Below are 20,256 nucleotides of genomic sequence, written 5' to 3'. Positions count from 1 at the left end.
AATTAGTGCCTTATTGACGTACGATCTGGTGCCTCTTTTTGACTCAAGTCTTTAACCCTAACACTCCTCAACCCTTCACCTGTTGGAGGACTGAGCAGTGTTAGGGTTGTACGAGATCAACATTATGTATTAAAGAGGGATTATAAGGCAAATATTTCTTCACGCCGTAAGATTTGAACTCCGGTCAGTGCCATATTTTACGAGTTATATTTTTGGTGGAGCTTCTTTTCAAACCGATGTTTCACACGTCAGTGTAAATATGACCCGAAATGCAAGAGCTCGTTCGGTCGTGCAGACCAAAGTTCAGTTTGACGTTAAACTCCAATCTGTGTGGAGCCAAATAACTTAAATTCATCGCATTGAGTCGGCAAAAGTACTTCTCTCATTTCAAAAGCAAAATGGCCTCTGATGTGAAATACCAGACGTTCGGTGCTGGTACCGTTCCGGATGGAGGGCCAGCGGCTGGCATACTTGCCCCGCCTGCTGCTGGTGCACAGCAGGGTTACATCTCTCCACAGCAGCCTCAGATCCAGGCTAGTGGAATGCAGCCAGTAAGTTACTATAGAGCACAACTATCTGTCTAAATGTGGAGTAGCCCACTAGGCTCACTGATAGGCTTTTAAAATGCGCCACAGTACCTTTCAATGGAAGCTTCTGTTTCGATAAATTTCACTTTTTACCCTTAAAACCGATCAATACCAAATGGGACATGTACATGTACGTGGCAGTGTGACCAGTCACTTGCACCAATCTTTTCCCGTCATCGGCTTGAGGGGTGCCGCATAGTCCGAAAAAAGACTGTCAAAGCATTGATGAAATCCGCTGCTTGAAAATGCTAGAACTTCAGCGCGTAGCGCATTGTGCAAATACGTACGGCCCACAAGGTAACGGATTTTTCTCTAAATATCAGTCCCAAGTTTGTCTCATCCTGTGGAACAAAACGTGTTACTGATGCCACCCAGCAGCGTTCATTTTGCAACAGGTTGGCCGAAGTCAAAACGTAAGAAGAAGCAATTTTTCAGTAGAAATGACTCTTAGAATGAAAATGATTGGAGCACTGTTTAAATGCTTTAAAATGACAAATCAATACTGCATTCTAAATATAGTAATGTAACCCAGTTCAACGTTGCTCAGAAACTGGAGTGGCTCAATATAGAGTCACCGTATGGATATAATTGCGTTACGTTTAATTAACGCACAATACGTTTTTCAAACTTTCTGTCAAAATTGTACGTTTGAAATGAAGCTCCGTTTCTTTTGAAGGATGGATCTCGTACCTAAAGTGGGTCAAGCAGGATACAACTTGAATATTTGAGGAATTGAGTCCTGCGTCCTATTACGGGGCTAAAGTCCACAAAAGGCCAGTGTTTGCTTAGATACCGCGGATATGTGTTGTTTACTTGCATTTCAGCGCAAGAGTTACAGACCCTGGCGGTTGTTTTTCTCGTTTCTTTGCTGTAGGTGGTGGCTCCATCTGTTGCGCCTGCGCCGCTGGGGCAGATACAATGGATGCCTCACCCGCAAGCAGTTCCCGGGTGTCCACCAGGTCTTGAATATCTGACGCAGGTCGACCAGCTACTCGTCCATCAACAGGTGGAGCTTTTTGAGGGTGAGTTTGCATGTTTGAAAAAATTTAACTGTGCTGTATCAGACAGAAAATGCCATTGACGGGAAAGGAAAGTGCTCACAAATCGTTAATGACCTTGCACAAATTGAATGAACCTCCTTTAGCATTCTTTGATTTCAATGTTTTTTGGGGGGTTACTTTTCTCTAGAGAAGACCTTTCCAAAATAAGTACATTCACAGTCTTTCTGAAAAAAAGTTCCGTGGGGTAATTTTTAAAATAGTGTTACTGGAGGGCCCATATCTTACCTGAGTAACACAGAAAACAAGCTAGTAATCCTGGGCACCACTCCCGTCTTCGCCTTTTAAACTACCAGGTAGGAAACTCAAAAGTAGTTCAAACTCTTGAATCGCTGGCCTACAACCTTCCACGTTCCTGGACAGATGGAAAGTTTCGTAGTTTGCCTTGCATGTCCCACACCCACATCATAGAAGCCTGATGCGGTGCAATTACTGAAGTTGGCGTGGAACTCAACCCACGCGTTCAGTTGCCCATTCTAAAGAACACCTCATGTCGAATCTTGGGAAAATGACAAGTATAAGCCAAAACGAAGGTACTCGAAGTGCACTGCTGGCACATTCCCTTTCATTGTAATTCGTTCAACATATTTTGATATAAATCAAATAATTGTTTGCTTGTTCTATCGTGGTCAACCACTTTTTGAGGATTAACAAGTTTATTGTTCTTTCCTAGTTGTCACGGATATTGAGACACAGAATCGATACCAAGTGAAGAACAGTCTAGGTCAGCAGATCTACTTTGCTCACGAAGGTATTTCATTCATTTATTTATTTCTTGTTTACCCTGGGAAAACCTTTCAGTGGATCACTGTTTTCTAAAGGTGCCCAGTAAACACAAGCAATTAACAATAAAAAATTTAAATATTAGATAATCAATTAATAACGACAAAACAGCAAGGATAAACCATTAAAATAACACTTAATTGATAAATTGATAAATATACGCCTAAAACAAGTTAAAATACTAGATTGGTCGATAAGGTAGCCATGATGTTTATCCGAAAGATACATTCAACTGACCCTGCAAACCGAAAAATTCTTCCTTTATATAGCAGACATGCTGAAGGGAGTCAAACTATCTAATACGCCTATTTGATTTACGAATACAGACCTGCAAAGAAAATACAACACATACAGTATGCCTTACAGTGTTGCATGCTTTATCGTTTTAAGTAAGCACACCTTTGTGTATATATTGCTATTGAAAGTTATGATCTCACAGTTAGAGAAAAGAAGGTTCTGTTGAGCCAGGTCAAAAACTGCAAACACGTTCGGAGTTCGTTGTTTTCCTTTATTTTTTTTCTCCAACAGAGTCGGAGTTCTGTGAACGCATCTGTTGCGGTCCAAGACGTGGTTTCACCATGCACGTCACTGACAACATGAACCAGGTCGGAATATTCTTTTCTTCTTTTTTTGTCAAAGCACAGCGTTGTCTGGGAAATCTAGATCGCTATTAAAAGGGAAAGGAACTGGTTGGTCATTTCTACGGGGAACGCAGTTGAAACACTGTCTATCGTTAAGACATGCCCGTCGGTATTTGAGGTTTATATTGTGAATGAACTAACAAATCTATTGCACATATTTACAAGGGGGGGATTTCTTCCACTTTGCTCTATTTTCGTCACTTACTGACAGGCGGTTAGCAAACTTAGGCCTTCAAACGTTGGCAGGCCAAATCTTTGACAGAAACGGCATATAGGCCTACTATGCAGTATCAAAGTGAATACCTCACGCGCACATTGATCTCCAGATGGATACCAGTGGTGCGTACAATGCATTATTGTGAGAACCCGAGCATGAACCAACACGCGCACGTGCACACCAATCGTTTGCACTGACGTCACACTTTGGTACTCTAGAGATGTGATCAGAATTTCAGTGTTTGTTGTTGTAGGAAGTGCTTCGGATTAGTCGCGAGTTGAAGATTTGCGGGGGCTGCTGCTGGTGCGCTAATGCTGACTGCTGTGCCATGGACATTGCTGTTGAGGCACCGGTCGGTAATGTCATCGGCTACGTCAGACAGGCGTAAGACACCAATACATAGACCTCAAGACTTTTATTTTTCATACACCCCCAAAATAGATGCTATGAAGTCTTACAATACAGCAAGCTTTGAGAGGTCATTCGAATTCTTATGTATATAAACTCCACCAACGGTTTTCTCTTTGAAGCGGCTGACGTTCTGACGTAACAGGCTGACGCTCTGCTTTCCATATTCTACGCATTTGACGGTCTACAAGCATGAAAAAAGGGAGTGATTAACAAACAATGGCAGACGGAAATGACTATTTTCGTTGGAAGTGTGTGTGTGCGTTGGGGGGTTGTTGGGTTTTTATCAACTCCGTGGCCATTTTGGGTAAGGCTTGAGTTGGGCCAATGGGCAGAGCTTCACAACAAAGTGTCAGATGTTGGGACGGGTAATGAGGTTGGGTTTTACAGTGGAAATCCAACCGACCTACTGGGGCTGTCTTCAACCGCGGAACAGAATTTAGTTCCCGAGGGATTGGGATGTAATAGTAAGCTCCTTTATGTTCCACGTCGGTCTATCCTAGGCAAAGCTGGTGGTATCCTAACTTCGACCTTTTGAACGTGGCTAAGGAGCCCGTGTTGAAGATCCTTGGCCCCTTCTGGTTTTGCCAGAATGTTTGCTGTACTGGTGACATCGACTTTGACGTAAGTAACATTCACCCCTTTGTCAAGTAATTTTGTGCACGATGTAGCAGCCCATGCCTTATTCTGAAAGTGGTTGAATTGGTAATTAGTGGTAACTATCATGTTTTTAGGCCAACATTTCAGAAAATTGAAATGCGATGAGGAGGCTTTATTTCTCGGGAATTATTTTTTGTAATTTGAATCACCGAGTGGCAGTTTATAATTACTTACTTCACCCACACATAAACTGAGCATTCATTTTGACTATCAAAATGACATCGAATTTGGCATTATTGAATCTGGAATACGTGGTATCTTAATTAATCACCGCAAGCCAATTTATATTTTAAGGTCATGAATGAAGATTCAAACATAGAGGTTGGCAAGCTAAGCAAGCAGTGGGGTGGATTCGTAAAGGAAGCCTTTACCAAGGCAGATAATTTCAACGTCAACTGTAAGTACACCAGAATACAGGTGATTCACAATACACTGCACCCCAAGAGGTTTTTCGAGCTTTTGCAGTGCATTGTGGGAGTGGCCGAAGAATTATATTTGCCTGCTGCGCACGCTACGGAGACATTGAGTTCCTCCCTATGTTCATCAGGGAAGAGGTGTATTTCGTGTAGTAGCTTGAACGAGTAGTCATTCTCTCTATTGAAAAAACATGTGTCAATGTGTTAAGTTGTGTACTGACATAGGCAAAAAGCAAGTCGCGGCGAGGCGTTCATGCTTACGTCTATCATAAACTTGAAAAATGGCCTCTCTGTGGCAACTTCTTTGTGGCGCACTTTACTGTGAATATTCGCTCGTCATCACCCATTGCCTGAACAGGGCGCTGAGGACAGCTGACGGCTTTGCACTGTGATTGGCTGCATCGTGCACTACCTGTGACCGCGAGGTTATCACTTCCTCTGAGCGAAGCATTATTTACATTTTTTGGGGTTTGCCAGTGGCAATATTTGGCTATATGACAAAAACATGACCTTGGTACAATCACAGTGTGGTAATTTATCTTCTCACCAAGTATCACTGATCACGTGTCTTTATCAAATCACTGGTTATCTTGATCTATTTTGGATCAACGAATAAAATGATGTGGGAATATTTTCAGCAATGAGGAAGATAAAGAACACATATGGAATTGATAACCGCCACTTGTGTAACAAATTGACCAAGCTCACCTGCTTGGCAGAAATTTACCCACAGTGCTCTGTGCGTCGTTAAATGTGACCCTGTGTGACGCATTTCCTTCACTAAAATCTGTGCAAGGTCGTGAGCCCTTCTCAGCGCCCTGTTGGGGTGCTAGATGATGAGCGAACTGTGACTCGCCCCTATTTTGGCCAAATAAAAACTTACTTCTTTCGCGTCCCCATCTGACCTAAAATAATTATGTCAATGACTTGGATTTTGTTTTTATTTACTCACCAATAATTAAAAAATAAATATTAAAATAAATGTTTGCACGTGAAAAAGGCTGCATCATACCAACGGACAGTGAATACTTTTTCAGATTCATGAACATGCTTCAGCACACCCCCTTTGTTGAGGCTTTCTGTCAAGCCAACGTAAGCGATCCACGTATAGCGCTAGGATCACCTCCTATGCTCTATCCATAAAATGAAAAAAACAATTCCCTCCATACCAAGTACCTAGAAAATGTGGAAGAGGTGGACGCGGAATAATTTTTTTTAACCTTAAGATCTCACTAATTAAATATACAGTGTAAAATGTAGATTTAAATCTTGCCACGGGAATTTGTGCCAATTGTTTCAAGGAGACATATTGGATTACTTTTGAACTTCATTTCTAATTTAACCTAACCTAATACGATCAGTCTGTAAATTACTCCATGTTTTGCAGTTCCTTTGGACCTTTCTGTGGATATGAAGGCTTGTTTGCTGGGTGCCGTCTTCCTGATCGTAAGTCAATTGTATTATCGATTTGTTTATCAGTGCACTCCTCAAGTGTTGGAGCTGAGAGCTCGAAGACAAAATTTGGTTTTGTTTATTTCCTCTTGGTCAGATCTCTCTGTATGTTATACAACATCCTTTAATGAAGCTTACGACATTTGAAAAGTGGAATATGATTACCGCTTGCAAAAAACCTGCCCATGATTCATTGCCAAACATGACTCAATTTGCTGGACCTGTCTTACATGCAAAGTTAAGCAAGCACCATAGGGTCAATATTTTCACTTTCCGCTTTCACAAAAGGTGGGGAAATGTATGCGGACTTGAATATACTACACTGGTAAAAGTTTGGCAACCTCAGTTGAGAATTAAAAACACAAAGGGAAATCTGTTACTGCAAGTTTTTTTTTCCAAATTGAAGACTATTTCCTTGAACTGCAAGGTACCAATTCACATAAACGGAAAGAAAGTTTACTTTGAACCAAATATAGGAATGACAGAAAGAGAATAGAGGTGTTGCCAGGTTTTTGCCCAGAGAGAGGCAAACTGCTTGTTCCCATAGTGGCATAAAACAGGATACGATTAAGAATTGATAAAGCGCTGACAGTGCGAATAGGGTCAATTATGAGGTTTTTTTCCAAGCAAATTAGTGATTTCCATGATTTTCATCTGTCTTCATTTTTAGAATTATGTTCGCCTCTTTTTGTTAAACTTATTCACTTGTTTTTTTTTGGGGGGGGTGAGGGGGAGGAAGTGACTGCTTACTTCCTATAACGGCTTTGTAAAGAATGTTAGCAGTGACATACCTTATTTGGAAATTGAACGTGCATACGTATGTAGGTGTAACAGTTTTGGGCGCGCGATTCCGGTCGTAACGGCGTTTTAGACTGCACTATGGCGCCATTGTGGCATTAGGGGTTAGTGCTTTAGAACTTTCGTCATTATACTTTACAACAAGCAATGCGATAAGGACAAAACGTAACAATTAAAGCCTACCCTAACCCATCTTAAAACTGAAGCCCAATCAACCAGAACAGCAACCACGGCCTACACACGGACGTGTATAATAAAATCTGGACTCGCAATGCCCTTAATCAGCTTATAGAGTCATTGAATCCACTCGCAGCCATTTTACCGAGCCGAATACAAAGCTTTCCTGGTAATGCCCGCCTTTGTTCTTCCTGACGTCAATAGTAGGGAGCCAACCCACGCCTTTGTATTCGGCTCGGTAAAATGGCCGCTGGTTGGCTTCTTTTTCATACAAAGGCGTTGCAAGTCCAGGTTTTTTTTATATACGTCCGTGGGCCTACAGCGTAATCTGACTCCCTTCGGGGAATTGCTCATCATCGTCGTTTTTCTGATTTGTTTTTATGCGAAGGACTTCATGTATTTCGAGAGGAAAAAGGACACTAACGAACGCCACCACTGAGATGTCAGTATCGAGAGACTGCTGGTCAACCCCCCCAGCAGCAAAAGCCTAAAATCTCGTTACGTGTCACGTCACATGTCCAATTCCGCAGCTTTCGTGTGCATCGAAATGCCCATTGTATTAGTCACTCACCATGCGTATATGAAGCATCAATAATTGGTTAGATTTTCGTCTCTTTATGTTGAAACAGATTAATGGGTAGAGTGTAATGGACAAGGCTTCGTTCGGTGGTAAAGCATATGCCTAAAGCGCCTCAAAAGGGTGAAGAAAAATCTTTCAAAGGGTATATAATAAACCAATCATGAAGATCCTATTCAAAAACTGAAAGAAAGAAACCCCAGTTGATCTTAACAAGTGCTTCACGGTGTTTGATATCATTAGCACCACGTTTTCAATCGCAATTAAAGTTAGTCAGTGATAAATTAATCAACTGTACACTGTGTATTGGAGGTTTATGTTTGTAAAGAATCTACCTAGTTGTTTAGGGATTCAAAACACATTCGTAATTCTTGTTCTTAAATGCCAAACTACCCGAGAATGATCGTCTGCAAGCACGCTATCTGCAAGGGAGGAGTGTTTAAATGGTTATCAGGTTTAATCCTACATTTTGAGAGATCGTTCTGAGAGAAAACGCATTTTTATAAACCTACTTCAAGATTAGATAAATAAATTCCGACTCCATGCACCAAAGCTGCGGCCACTTAGATTGCCCTCAGATTCGCTTTAATCGGTAGTTGACAAACAGTTTCATCTGTTTTGGAAAGACTTTTATGATCGTCGCTTCTGCCACAAATTACATAAACAGTGGTTAATAAGGTAGGCATGGTTTTGTTTGATAAATATTTACAGTAACACATGTATATAAATAAACTTTTATCAAAATTTTCACGAATGGCTCACAATAACAACATTGCGCTATAAACGTGTTTCCTCATGATATCTGAGTATGAATACGACACTGAAATCCATAAAGAACCTAAATAAAAGCAGTTGTATCCATGAACAGACCGACACTTAACATTTTAATACGACGAGCTTGGCTGTTGCATTGGTAATTTTGGTGGCATCGTGTGTACTGCGCAAGGGCCAATATTATGATTTAAATTGCCTGTTCTTCCCTACCTCTATAGTTTGAAAACCTTCCGAAGTGTTTGGAAGTGCTTTGTAATTTGTGAGACTGATTATGGAAAGAAACATTAAAACATTACTGTGGCTTCATATTTTGTTCCATTTGCCTGTTGTCATTACCTGTGCTCTTATTCCGTAATCAATAGTTTAAGATCTTCGACTGAGAACATTTCTCTTCAGAAAACGTGTTCATGGTGCATTATTAAAACTATGAACAAGCAACTTAAAAAGGTAGGGTAGTTGGCCTGCAACACAATAAAAAAACTAAAAAGCAGCAATTAGCGGCAAGTAAACATGTTACTTTTATCAATGAATGTCTTCCACTAAAACCACCAAAGGCGAGCAAAAATATACGTGTATATTATATGGAGATATAAAGATGACATTAAAGACAAATTATTTCCCATCATAATGAACAAGTTAAGGTCCTTGCGTTTAATACGCGTACAATGTACCCGGAGAGTTCGTAAAGTTAACGGCATGAAGGTATGACGAACTAAATACAACACTTTCTTTCAACGTACAGCGCATTACATTCTGCACATATTCGAGAAATTCAACTTATGACAACAGATCGTTACGCCTCCGCTCAATATCGTTGTCTGAGGTAGAAGACGAAAATACCCTGCAAGCTGATTTCTCACGAGTCAGTGGGTTAAATGTGACATGTAATATTCCAGTGCATGACTTAAAGAGGCTTTGGATACTCAGGTATTAAAAAAGAAATCAAGTAACTTCCCAAGTTTGACAACTTTTGTTTTTTCTTAAGCAGGTTGGCCAAGAGCACGTTATGAGACCGACGGCATTGTAAACAAAATTGCAATCTTCTCGCACTTGCTATGGACGTTTCTCCCATGAAGGATTTTTGTGTGAACAGGAACCTAAGTGCAAACGAATTATACCACGCTCGTGCAACAGCACCAGCGCTTTAAACTCTTTAACGAAACTGTGGGCACCCGCAGTACCATTGACTTTGTTGTGGTAGTGGTAGGCCACAGCATTGCCATCAAGAAAAGTTGGGAAAGGCCAGAAACCGTAGATGTCAATCCGGTCGCACAAGTCAATAATTGACGAGATAACATGAAGACCTGATAAGGTAAGAAAGCATACAAACAATGCTTATTGGTTTTGTGTTTTTCTCAAATGTTACCAGGACATCAAAACAAACTGATAGAGGCGGATTTCGAGATTTTTTTTATTTCCAAGCAACCAAATGTATTCAATAGCCCTGAAAATGGAAGTAAATAAAAAGGAAGGGTCAAGTTTGTGATTCACCATCTGCATGATGAACAGCGCCCCTCGTGTCATATCCTGTCAGCCCCCTAGTCCTGCTTTTCAACTCCCCGTGGCTGGGCAATATTTTGACCGACGTCAACCCCCCTTTCACGGTTCCCCGGACAAATTTAGTGAATGCAATTACTGCTTCCCATGCCAATTTACCTCGAGATGTTTCCCCAATTCATACCTTAGCATCGGAGTAACCATAAGGAATAAGATTTGAAAGCTCATGGCTTTTGATTCTGTACAGAGGTACATCAGATGTTTTACCTCCATATTTATCGAGGAACGTTTTGGAGAGGAAGTAAAAATCCAACATTTCCTCTCACCTGTAGATGTCCTGTATGTTCCATTCAACGTCTCCTGCCAGAGACTTGCCACGGTGCTGTAGTGCTCGGGGTGGCCATAAATTGGCTGTACGTGTTTAGACGTCTGTGCAAAATTGGCCGCTTTGACCAGGATTCGGTATTTCCATCTGAAGGCAAACAATGGCAGCCAGAGATGACTACCCTCAAACTGCTTCAGAATACCTGTAAACTTCGCCTGGTCGGCCCTTTTCGTCAGCGAATTTAATCTGTACCGTGAAAATTTACGACAGGAGTTTTTTTCATTTGTTACTTCTAGGAATTTAATTGGTAGTATTGAAAAAAGAGAAATTTTTGTCAGTCTGTCAGTCACATTCTTTTGCGGTTTGTCATCTGTAATCTCATGCCGCATTGCGAATAGGGTCTTTTATGGCTGCAACTTTGGTATGATTCACATGTAGACAACAATGCACTAGCCGTGAAACATCGGCTTTCCTGTGAATTGTCACCAGTGAAAAAACTCTCAGGCAATTAGTGTGCGCCCAATAACGAAGAAAAGAAAACCAAAACGACATTAATCAGTCGTTGGACGATACCTAGCTCTGACGGATTGTTTTAGCGAAGACCTTATCATTCAGGACCTCATAATTAACGAAGGGAAACATATCTATCGAGAAATGAGACCGAGGGGTACTCCCCCCCCAAAAAAAAAAAATGTCCAATCGCTATACGCACTCTAGACTATTGTTATCTAGGACATCCCCCCTTGATGTCTGAAAAAAAATTCCTTAGATTCCAGTGAAACAATGACCAACACAAAGCGGGCGGGGGGTTTCTTTCCGTCTCATATCTTGCTTCATATAAAGAAGAATAGTTCCACGTCGACATCAAATAGGTTTAAAAGGGCAACTTTCCAACCCTGCAAAGATGCAAGACTGAAAGATCACAATACAGAACCTCGAGCAGTGAATGTTATTTGCCACCATGCAGACAAAGTGTTCTTACATCGGGACACCGTAGAAGACAGTTTCTGACACGAGGATCAACAACTTACTTTTCATATATGAATGAAGGGTTAAGAGTCGTGAAGTTTGTTTTACGTCCAACATCCTCTGTGTAGTTCTGAACGTCAGCTAAATTGAATCTACGGACCGAATTGAAAAAAGCAAAAGACATGTCTGAGTTGGACATACGACAGATTTTCTTACAGTATTGAGCTAAAGGGGTCATGGCTTATTGACTCAGGTAAGAACAAAGGTAGAGCAAAAACCCTGACAACAGTGCATTATGGGAACATTTCTAGATGAGATGCAAAAGTTAACAGTCTAATCTTAAATATACTCTTTCTCAAGAATGGCCAAAGAGTGGCTCCCATTTGAATGATAGGATCAGCACGCCTATTTAGTTTTGCTAAACAAATTGTCCTTTACAAGAATGAATGGTTTTTTGTTTAAACGATGACGACCTTGAAGTTCTGATAGTGTAAGCTCCAGTGTGATGGTGTGATCACTGAGAGCAATTCTTAGTCATCCACTCGATTCTCCATACAAAGTGTATCTTCATGACCTCACTCGTGGATACATATCACATGTATTTTTCTTTCTCCGTACCATGTTGTTGTAAACTACGGTTGCCCACAACTGTCACGGCAAAAGCAAAAGCGCCACGGCAAAAGCAAAAGCGCCACAGCAAAAGTGCCACGGCAAAAGCAAAAGCGCCACGGCAAAAGCAAAAGCGCCACAGCAAAAGTGCCACGGCAAATGCAAAAGCGCCACGGCAAATGCAAAAGCGCCACGGCAAATGCAAAAGCGCCACGGCAAAAGCAAAAGCGCCACGGCAAATGCAAAAGCGCCACGGCAAAAGCAAAAGTGTCACGGCAAAAGCAAAAGTGTCACGGCAAAAGCAAAACACACAGGCTTGGTTCCTGTGGGCATGGATGTCGATCCTGGCCTCTATGCTCGGACACGCTCATGTAAATATGCATGTTTCACCACCAGTGTAAAACTGACATCGACCGAAACTTCTTTCCAGGCTGGTCGCAAAAACCTATAAACCTACTTAAAATACATCAGCGAATAGACCCCGCGTCCATGAAGCAGTACGAAAAGAGTGTGGAGTGGCCCTACTGATGCTGATGACAAATCTCATCCCCTCCCTTTTATAAATTTCGAATGCACGGCAGCAATCTTCTTGGAATAATGACCCCCCGTTTAGCGAAAGGATAATATCGTCCGATTTATCCTTGAATTTGTTTGCACAGACCGGCCTCCCTTGCTACTTTCTTGGCCATAGAAACATTTCTTTCAAGAAAACAATCCTGAAAAAAACAACACCGAAATTCATGGCGGTGGCCTAACTCTGCTCCACCAAACTTCACACTTAGAGGTGACATGTATGATTAAGTCCCTTCCCTTTACACTTTTGGTTTGGAGCTTTTGCTCTTGCCTTGGCGCTTTTGCTTCTGCCGTGGTGCGTTTGTTTTTGCGGTGGCGCTTTTGCTTTTGCCGTGACAGTTGTGGGCCAACGAACTAAGCATCTGATAAATCAGCTGAATAATAGCTAATTCATAGCATCACCACACAGATATCTCAAGAGATAAGATTTACCTGAAAATAAAGTCTCCTTTGTCTATGGTGCCTCCGCATCCAGAACCATTAAGAATACCACTGGAACCAACTACACTACACCTTTTGAATAGCCCTGGTCTGTACAACGTGTCCTGTGCACAAATAACCCCACATAAAACATTAACTAGTTTCACTGCAGAGAATAAAGTTGATCTGCAAACAAATCTATCGTATGGATTTTCCAACATGTCCAACCGTGTGTTATATCTGACCACTTTCTACGATTCAGGAACGAAAAAATCACGTGACGTTTGTTTTGCTATTTATAATTCTTAAGTTGACAGGTCGATTGTGGTGTCCAAGAAAGAAATCCCATCAAAAGAGTAACACGATTTGGATAAAAACACAAGTTGGCTATTCAATTCTGCTTATTGCTGAATGCACTGAATGAGTAGTACAGTGCGAAAGGGCACATTTGTTCTGTTACAGACATTGTTGCAATTTTATGCTTTTCGACCGTCGTAAAAGAAACGAAACGTGTGGAGAATAGGAGCAGATCACTGGCTAAAGTCTGCTTCCACAACTCTGTTGGCACCGTGACACAATTTATGAGGTTATGTTGCGTCGGGCACGAACATCACCGTTTTCTCGGCTTACACAACAAGTGTGCTCACTTACACTGGCTAGAGATTGCCAAAACGGCTTACTGATCTTCATGGAACCGCCATTACTCAGAAAGCTGACACGCTGTCCGACCTTCGTGTTTTGTTTGGTCAGAATGAACTTATCCAGCTTGCCCTTGTTCCCCAAAGCGGCCTGTAGATCTTTCCTATTGAAAAAAAAATGGCGCCATGAGTGAAGAGTACAAGAAAAGTTGATGAGAACACTAAGGATTGGAAACTTTGACTCGGGCGCTCGTACTTTGTTCAATCATTTAAACCGCATGTTTCTGCCACGACAAAGGCTAAGGGCTAATGGGGGTCATTATGTATTATCATGTGGAGCTGGAGACTTAATTTACTCAGATGATAGAAGGTGAAGAGATATATAAGCCTCTAGCTGGTGCCGATGGGAAATCAAAGTTTTTAGAGAAAAAGCGAGGTTTCAGTCCCGTTAACGTTTTATAAGAAGGGCAGGATGGGGCCATCCTCCATTAAAAGAAGGGGAAAAAGAAAGGTTCCATAAAAAAGGCACAAATTAAGTTTTAACTTATTTTATATACTTCCTTGCATGAGCGTGTAAAAAGCAACAATTTGTGGCCGCACCCCTCCCCCAGACGAAAGGCAATTACAGGTTACATGGAAAACAATTCCAAGTTTTTTGCCTAACCCCCCGAAAACAAGTCGCCCTGAAAGTTTGGTTCTGGGTCCGTCCTTGTTCGTACATATCAGTACTCGCCAGTTTGATAAAAGTAATACCAATGCAGTTGGCATGTATTCTCATAATTCACACTTCAAAAAGAAATGGCAGAATCCGTTATCATACCAACGATTACCACAATGACCTCACCTAAATTCCTCTGTGTGATTTTGGTTGAACTCCCAACTTCGATTCATGATGTTACGCAAGAAGATAAAGAACTCTTTGTTGTTTTCGGGGTAGTGGATGGCGTATTTCTTTGAAAAGACCCTGTAAGACACAATCACAAGTTAGATTTTTTTCAGTCTTTGTTTCAAAACGTTAATAAATGGTATAAAGGAATATACATCTAAAATATGTGAGTGTAAAATGGTGAATGGCAGCTGAATATCTCTTCATGACAGGGGTATATTAAAAAGTTTGCAGAGTCAATAGATTGGAAGATTGCAATGGGTGGATGTTTTGCTTATGCGTGTTCTGTCAGGGTAGAACAACCAGCAAAATCAGTGGGTGGAAATACATTATAAATAGATAAACAGCAATGAAAGTGTTATATTCTGTTTAACTCAAGTATTTCCTACGGACCATTCCTTAATTAATATTTTTACATTTCAATTTCTTTTTAATTTTGGTGAACAAAGGACAATACGGGCGATTCACGACAGTGCGCCTCCAAGAGTTTGCAACGCGTTGATCAATCACAACGCACGGAATCAGTCTACCCTGGGTGGACAGATTTTGGTCATCGTGATTTGCCAACGCTATGTAAACTCTTGGAGGCGCACTATTGCAAATAGTCCATATTTTATTTGCGGCGGGGAATACAAAGTCCACGCTTTTCGCTTAGGCAGGACCATGCCTTTCCGGTGTCTTGCAAGTAAAATAAGAGTCCTGGCCAGTGGCCATATAATGGGGGAGCTCTTTTGGAACATGCACTGGTCCCTGCATCTGATCACTATCAATCATCGCATACTAGGAAGGCCCTCAATCATGCTGGCAGCTTTGTGTCAACAACAAATTGCTTCGGATTATCCCCTCTCCAAAGAACAGGATTTGCCGGATTGGTGTAGGCCTACACAATTTTTCTATGGGCCTGTACACGGATCTCTAACCCGATCGGTGATCCCAAAGCTGGTTCTTCGTCTTCAATGAGCAGGTTGTAGTGTCAGTAAATCAACGTCCGATCCCTTGTCACGATCCAGATCCGCATAACACACTGGCCCATTTTATTTGCTCGTTGAAGAATGCAGGGATACATGAAGCCCGCTGTATTGCCTTTCCCTTTTCTGCATGCTAACTACAACAACGGAGTGCAAAAGGACGACGCGTGGAAAGAAGTCCAGCCACCGTGATTATTATAACCAATGAACCGTGCGCAATGTGCAGAGGGAGACAGCTACAAGACCCATCACACTGTGTGGGTGTGGCACGGACGTGTATAATAAAATCTGGACTCGCAATGCCCTTAATCAGCTTATAGAGTCATTGAATCCACTTGCAGCCATTTTACCGAGCCGAATACAAAGCTTTCCTGGTAATGCCCGCCTTTGTTCTTCCTGACGTCAATAGTAGGGAGCCAACCCACGCCTTTGTATTCGGCTCGGTAAAATGGTCGCTGGTTGGCTTCTTTTTCATACAAAGGCGTTGCAAGTCCAGGTTTTTTATATACGTCCGTGGGGTGTGGAAGATATTTTTATTCACCGCTCGCATTTTTATACTCTTTTTTCCCCAGCGTTTTCCTAAACACGTTGCCAAAAAGGCAACACTGAGGACTGTGACGAGATTAAATATGCATGGCCGGTTTTTCGAACTAGCATAAAGTGGTAAGCATTTTATAGAAGAAGTTGTAGCGCATCGAGCACTTGCACGGTGCACATGTTCAGTTATCACTCTACAGTCTGCAACTATTTCGTGAGAAATACATGTACTTCAGTAGGCATTTCTCATCAAGAAAAGAAAAAGACATTAAGGAAATAGGCAAAGTTAACATAGTATTGTATAATAACTGATGCTCAAACCAAACATTAATATGTGATTTTTATATATTTGGTTTTTAACTTGTTGATTTTTACATAAGCATAGTGCTTATATATTTTATTTCAGTCAGACTTACATGTCAGCTTGTCACGGCTTAAATCATGCACATTTTTATGCAGTGTTGCTAGAAACCGTTTTTATTGGATTTTACTTTGTTTTCATTCATATGATGTATTGCAATATGAAGACTGGGTGTGACATGATATGATTCTCAGGTTATATAAGCCTAACAATCGGCACTGCAGCACTTGATAGCAAGGCATTATTATGAATTTCCTTCTTTTTAAATTCAGATTGGCAATCTCAGCACTGGCAGGTACCCGGTACACTCCAGCATAACATTTTCTGTATGTATTCTGTTTTACCCTAAGGCATTAAAAATCGATGTTACATGGTGAACGTACATACAAAACCTATAGTGGTGAAACTCATACGGGAGAATAATTGCAAAACAAAATAGTTTATTTTCCGAACGATGGCGTCGTATGCAACCTCTTTTCTGCTGATTGTAAACCTGTTCCTGTCAATCGGTTGTCTATGATAATAAATGTGCATCATTGCACAACCCCATTTCGGAGGCTGATTATGCACTGCTTGTGCCTGCTGAAAGACGAAAGTCGCCTTCAGAAAATAGAAACCGTTATCGCGATGAGGCCGCCCCAACTGGGCGTGATTACAAAGCTTAGGAGTTTGCCTTTGCCCACATAGCTTTCGGTAATAACCTACCTCAATAACAACAAACCTGGCAGCACAGAGCCCGTGGATAGCCTTTAAAAATAAACTTCTGTCCCGCTAGCCTCGATACTTTGATCGTGGACTGCACAAGGTTTTTCTTGCAAGTTGCACGGAAAAAAGTAGAAAATATTTGAAAGTCGTGTGTGAAGAGAGAATGATGGTGAAATTTTAACGGCAATGGAAGCGATGATACCGATAGACAGCAATGGCAACAGTTCTCGACTGCACTCGGTACAGGAAAGGGTGCCCTAACGATCTTGAGTTCAAATGCAACAGTGAAATAGGGGCTTGAGACACTCACAGGAGATTGGAAAAGAAATTCTAATTGATGGAGAGAACCGCGAGAGTGACTGATTGCAACAAATCTCCTCATACCTGTTAAAGCTTGGAGAAACTTTTGTTTGTTGTATTACATTCACACTGCTCTTATTAAGATGTAAATCTGCACCACTTTGGAAGGATCTGGTGTCGAATTTAGAAGAAGAAAAAAAAAAAAAACAAGATGAGTACGGTAACCTCACGCACGGGGAATAAGTGTCAATAATCCCGTGAACACTGTATCGAGGATGGGATATAATTGTTACCATCTGAAAACTTACAACTGAACATGCACAGGCAGTAAACGCGACTCTGCTTTATAACTCTGATATGCCATTGTGAAAAAAGATACGAAGCGACTGAAAACGACCTCTCAGTTGTCATGATGACGTCATTGATAACACTCATCAGCATCATGAACTTTTAGGGTGTCATTTAAAGCTACATTTTGCGAATGAGCCTAAAGACATTAAAAATAAAAACAATAAAAGGAATTTATTTTGGACGGTGCCGTTTACATTTTTTCAACCGTTAACCCCCCATTAGGAAACATTGCAATCACAAAAAATCTTGGCGCACTGGTGTCATTACGATTTGATATAAATATGCCTGTTTGGTTCAATACTATGCGCTTTGAAATTTAATTGGAAACCCTTTCCACACTGAAGACGTGAGTGCAACTTCTTACCTTGAACTGCTGTTACTCGTTGATTCCTTCACTTGCGAATTGAATGAAATTTTCTCCTGTTCAACCTGTGTAGTGTACACTGTAGGTCTGAGTACAGCTATAATTGCGATCATGGGTAAAACACAGACAAGAAAAACGGCCCGGTACAGCAACGTTCGTTTGCACCGCAACACAACCCACCGAGATATATTACCGCAGGTTACAAATTTTGTGCTGGATGCAGAGACGTGTCGATTGCGTTCGGAATGTCTTCGCTGCCCGTAGGCCCTGGCGGGGTAGGGTCGGAACGACGAGGACTTATCAGCCATGCTATGAGTCTTACTGGAGTGAATCAGTGAACCAGGAACTACATAGTGGTGGCTGCCACCTGTCAACGCGTATTTTGAACTTTGTGGCGTGGACTATAGACTCCGATTACGAACGGAAAACACTGCAGATCAGGATACCGTCACTACCGTACTTATGACCACATACAACGACGTAACAACGGACAGTCAACTAGTGATCATTGTATTGTGCACACCTAACACTACACATGATGCTGTGACATAGCAGACAATCCTCGGTTATTGACTGAAGTATCCAAGGAGTGCATTCAAGCGTAACGTTGGACTTCCACAGACAATTGCGGGAAGGGCTGAGTATTCCGCTGAATCGATCGTTCGGAGAAACCAATTCATACCGTGCGTACTGTTCACATTATGCAATTCTCACTGCCGTGTACATGTGCTCCGAGTCCGATTTAGTTTAATGGTGTCGATAAGAATCAGTTTATGATATGTCAAGGATCGATACTCGCTTCAAATGACGATGCTGCGTAAAATGGCTAGCGTCACATGACACTTTTGGTGTTATTGTGTGTATCTTTACAAACGTCCATTGCAAATATATGTGGTATATTTCTTCAGGAAAACCCCTACAAGAAATATTTTCAACAGTTTATGTTACACTCAATGTTGGCAACGCGCGGTGCAGGATTTCAATGTGAGACTACGACATGCACAAGTACATGTATCGAACACTGCTTACGGCTCTTCGCCACTGCCTCTTTTCATCAAAATTCAAAGCCGTAGCTACAGGAGACAGGACCCGATTATGGCTATCACTGTCATGCACCGCCCCATACAATCCCATGTATTAACTAAATTGACACAGCGGTAGTACGGTTATAGTTTCGTTACAGTTTTTCAGCTCCTCAGCATGTTGGGAGCTGCTCTATTACCATATAGCTTGCCTAATAATTCTGAATAAGGTACCACAGATGCATGGTACCCAGACCTGCAACACCTCAATAGGCAAACAAAATAGGCTTTTTATGTAAGATGTGGCAGGAGTTTTATTTTTGGTTAGTTACGTTACAAATAAATGGACATGAAAAAAATGCACATCTGCTTATCAAAAGTTTGCTTATTTGGAAAAACAGCTAAACCAAAATTTATTTGTTTTGTCACTTCCTGCTAAATAGTAATTATTTTGAAGCAAACTGTTGGCAGACTGTCATTTCCAATTTCCAGTTTTTCCAAAAAACCATGGTTGGTTACGTTACGGTTAGTTACGTTACAGTTTGTCCAAACCACTGAATTGCCACCGTGTCACATTTTACTCAAATTTTTAACATTAACATTGTTTGTTTTTGCTTTCAACACAGCAAGAACAATGAAAGATGCAATTTAGAAACTTGAAATAGTCTGTAAGGACAACACGGAGGATACGACAGAAGAGATATCAAAGCAGGCATGTACATCCAGAAGAAACGTTCTGTGCATCATAAGTAAACATAGGCCTACTCTGTACAGTACACGTGTGCAGTACATGTTCATCAGCATTTATACAACAGTAAATTAAGTGTGATCGACTTTGATGTCAGGTGACTTATATTACATTGCAAACAACGAATTAACAATCTAATAATAACTTCTTCATTTTTTAAAATAAATCAAAAGGAAACGGCTCAAAACTCACTCGTGCATACTGTGGAGTTGCATACATTATGTATAATATTAACAGACCATACTGGCACGCACGTTTACAGATGACTTTCCTTAAATTTCAACTGAAAAGGTGAAGTGTCCCCTATTAGGCCTATTTATAACCTATGGTGCACACAACCTGGAAACTTTTTTGTCCTTCATGTAGAAGATACAGTCCTTGGGAGATGTGTATATCCAGTATTTTCCAGCACGTTCCATCACAAGAATCCTGGTA

The 20,256-nt window shown here is 41.2% G+C and overlaps 2 protein-coding genes across 6 annotated transcripts; one reads left to right on the top strand and one right to left on the bottom strand.

The window, feature by feature from the left end:
• The first annotated feature begins 64 nt into the window (after nucleotides 1–64).
• On the top strand, nucleotides 65–8,854 carry LOC110982671 (phospholipid scramblase 2-like). The gene is made up of 9 exons (XM_022241262.2): nucleotides 65–551; nucleotides 1,462–1,609; nucleotides 2,319–2,396; nucleotides 2,957–3,033; nucleotides 3,540–3,670; nucleotides 4,198–4,318; nucleotides 4,649–4,751; nucleotides 6,158–6,216; nucleotides 7,586–8,854. Exons 1-9 carry the CDS (start codon nucleotides 399–401, stop codon nucleotides 7,634–7,636), a joined length of 921 nt encoding a protein of 306 aa, XP_022096954.2. The 5' UTR covers nucleotides 65–398; the 3' UTR covers nucleotides 7,637–8,854.
• Nucleotides 8,338–18,883, bottom strand: LOC110982670 (alpha-2,8-sialyltransferase 8E-like). Of its 5 annotated transcripts, none has more exons than XM_022241259.2 (8): nucleotides 18,052–18,883; nucleotides 17,421–17,507; nucleotides 14,424–14,543; nucleotides 13,593–13,743; nucleotides 12,954–13,066; nucleotides 11,402–11,491; nucleotides 10,372–10,517; nucleotides 8,338–9,852 (listed from the first exon to the last, which is right to left on the bottom strand). In XM_022241259.2, exons 1-8 carry the CDS (start codon nucleotides 18,357–18,359, stop codon nucleotides 9,602–9,604), a joined length of 1,266 nt encoding a protein of 421 aa, XP_022096951.2. In that variant the 5' UTR covers nucleotides 18,360–18,883; the 3' UTR covers nucleotides 8,338–9,601. The 5 variants fall into 5 exon arrangements, with proteins under 5 accessions (XP_022096951.2, XP_022096949.2, XP_022096950.2 ...); XM_022241257.2 differs by having other exon boundaries at nucleotides 10,372–10,616; nucleotides 18,052–18,873; XM_022241258.2 differs by lacking the exon at nucleotides 17,421–17,507 and having other exon boundaries at nucleotides 10,372–10,616; nucleotides 18,052–18,869.
• Between the last annotated feature and the right edge of the window lie 1,373 nt (nucleotides 18,884–20,256).

Source organism: Acanthaster planci, linkage group LG16, assembly GCF_054643075.1.
Source record: "Acanthaster planci isolate LZ-2023a linkage group LG16, COTS_SCS, whole genome shotgun sequence".
NCBI classification, from domain to species: domain Eukaryota; kingdom Metazoa; phylum Echinodermata; class Asteroidea; order Valvatida; family Acanthasteridae; genus Acanthaster; species Acanthaster planci.
Note: the sequence above shows the minus strand (reverse complement) of the source record. Positions and strands in the feature narration are given on the sequence as shown.

Bases quoted from the DNA above. Each gene is read 5' to 3' on its own strand.
- LOC110982670 (XM_022241257.2), bottom strand. From the start codon at position 18,359: ATGGCTGATAAGTCCTCGTCGTTCCGACCCTACCCCGCCAGGGCCTAC. The intron at 17,508-18,051 runs GTAAGAAGTTGC...ATTCGACACCAG, and splicing joins ACGAGTAACAGCAGTTCAAG to ATCCTTCCAAAGTGGTGCAG. The intron at 10,617-11,401 runs GTAAGTTGTTGA...TTCACGGTACAG, and splicing joins CCTTCATTCATATATGAAAA to ATTAAATTCGCTGACGAAAA.
- LOC110982671 (XM_022241262.2), top strand. From the start codon at position 399: ATGGCCTCTGATGTGAAATACCAGACGTTCGGTGCTGGTACCGTTCCG. The intron at 4,319-4,648 runs GTAAGTAACATT...TTATATTTTAAG, and splicing joins CTGGTGACATCGACTTTGAC to GTCATGAATGAAGATTCAAA. The intron at 6,217-7,585 runs GTAAGTCAATTG...TTTTATGCGAAG, and splicing joins TGGGTGCCGTCTTCCTGATC to GACTTCATGTATTTCGAGAG.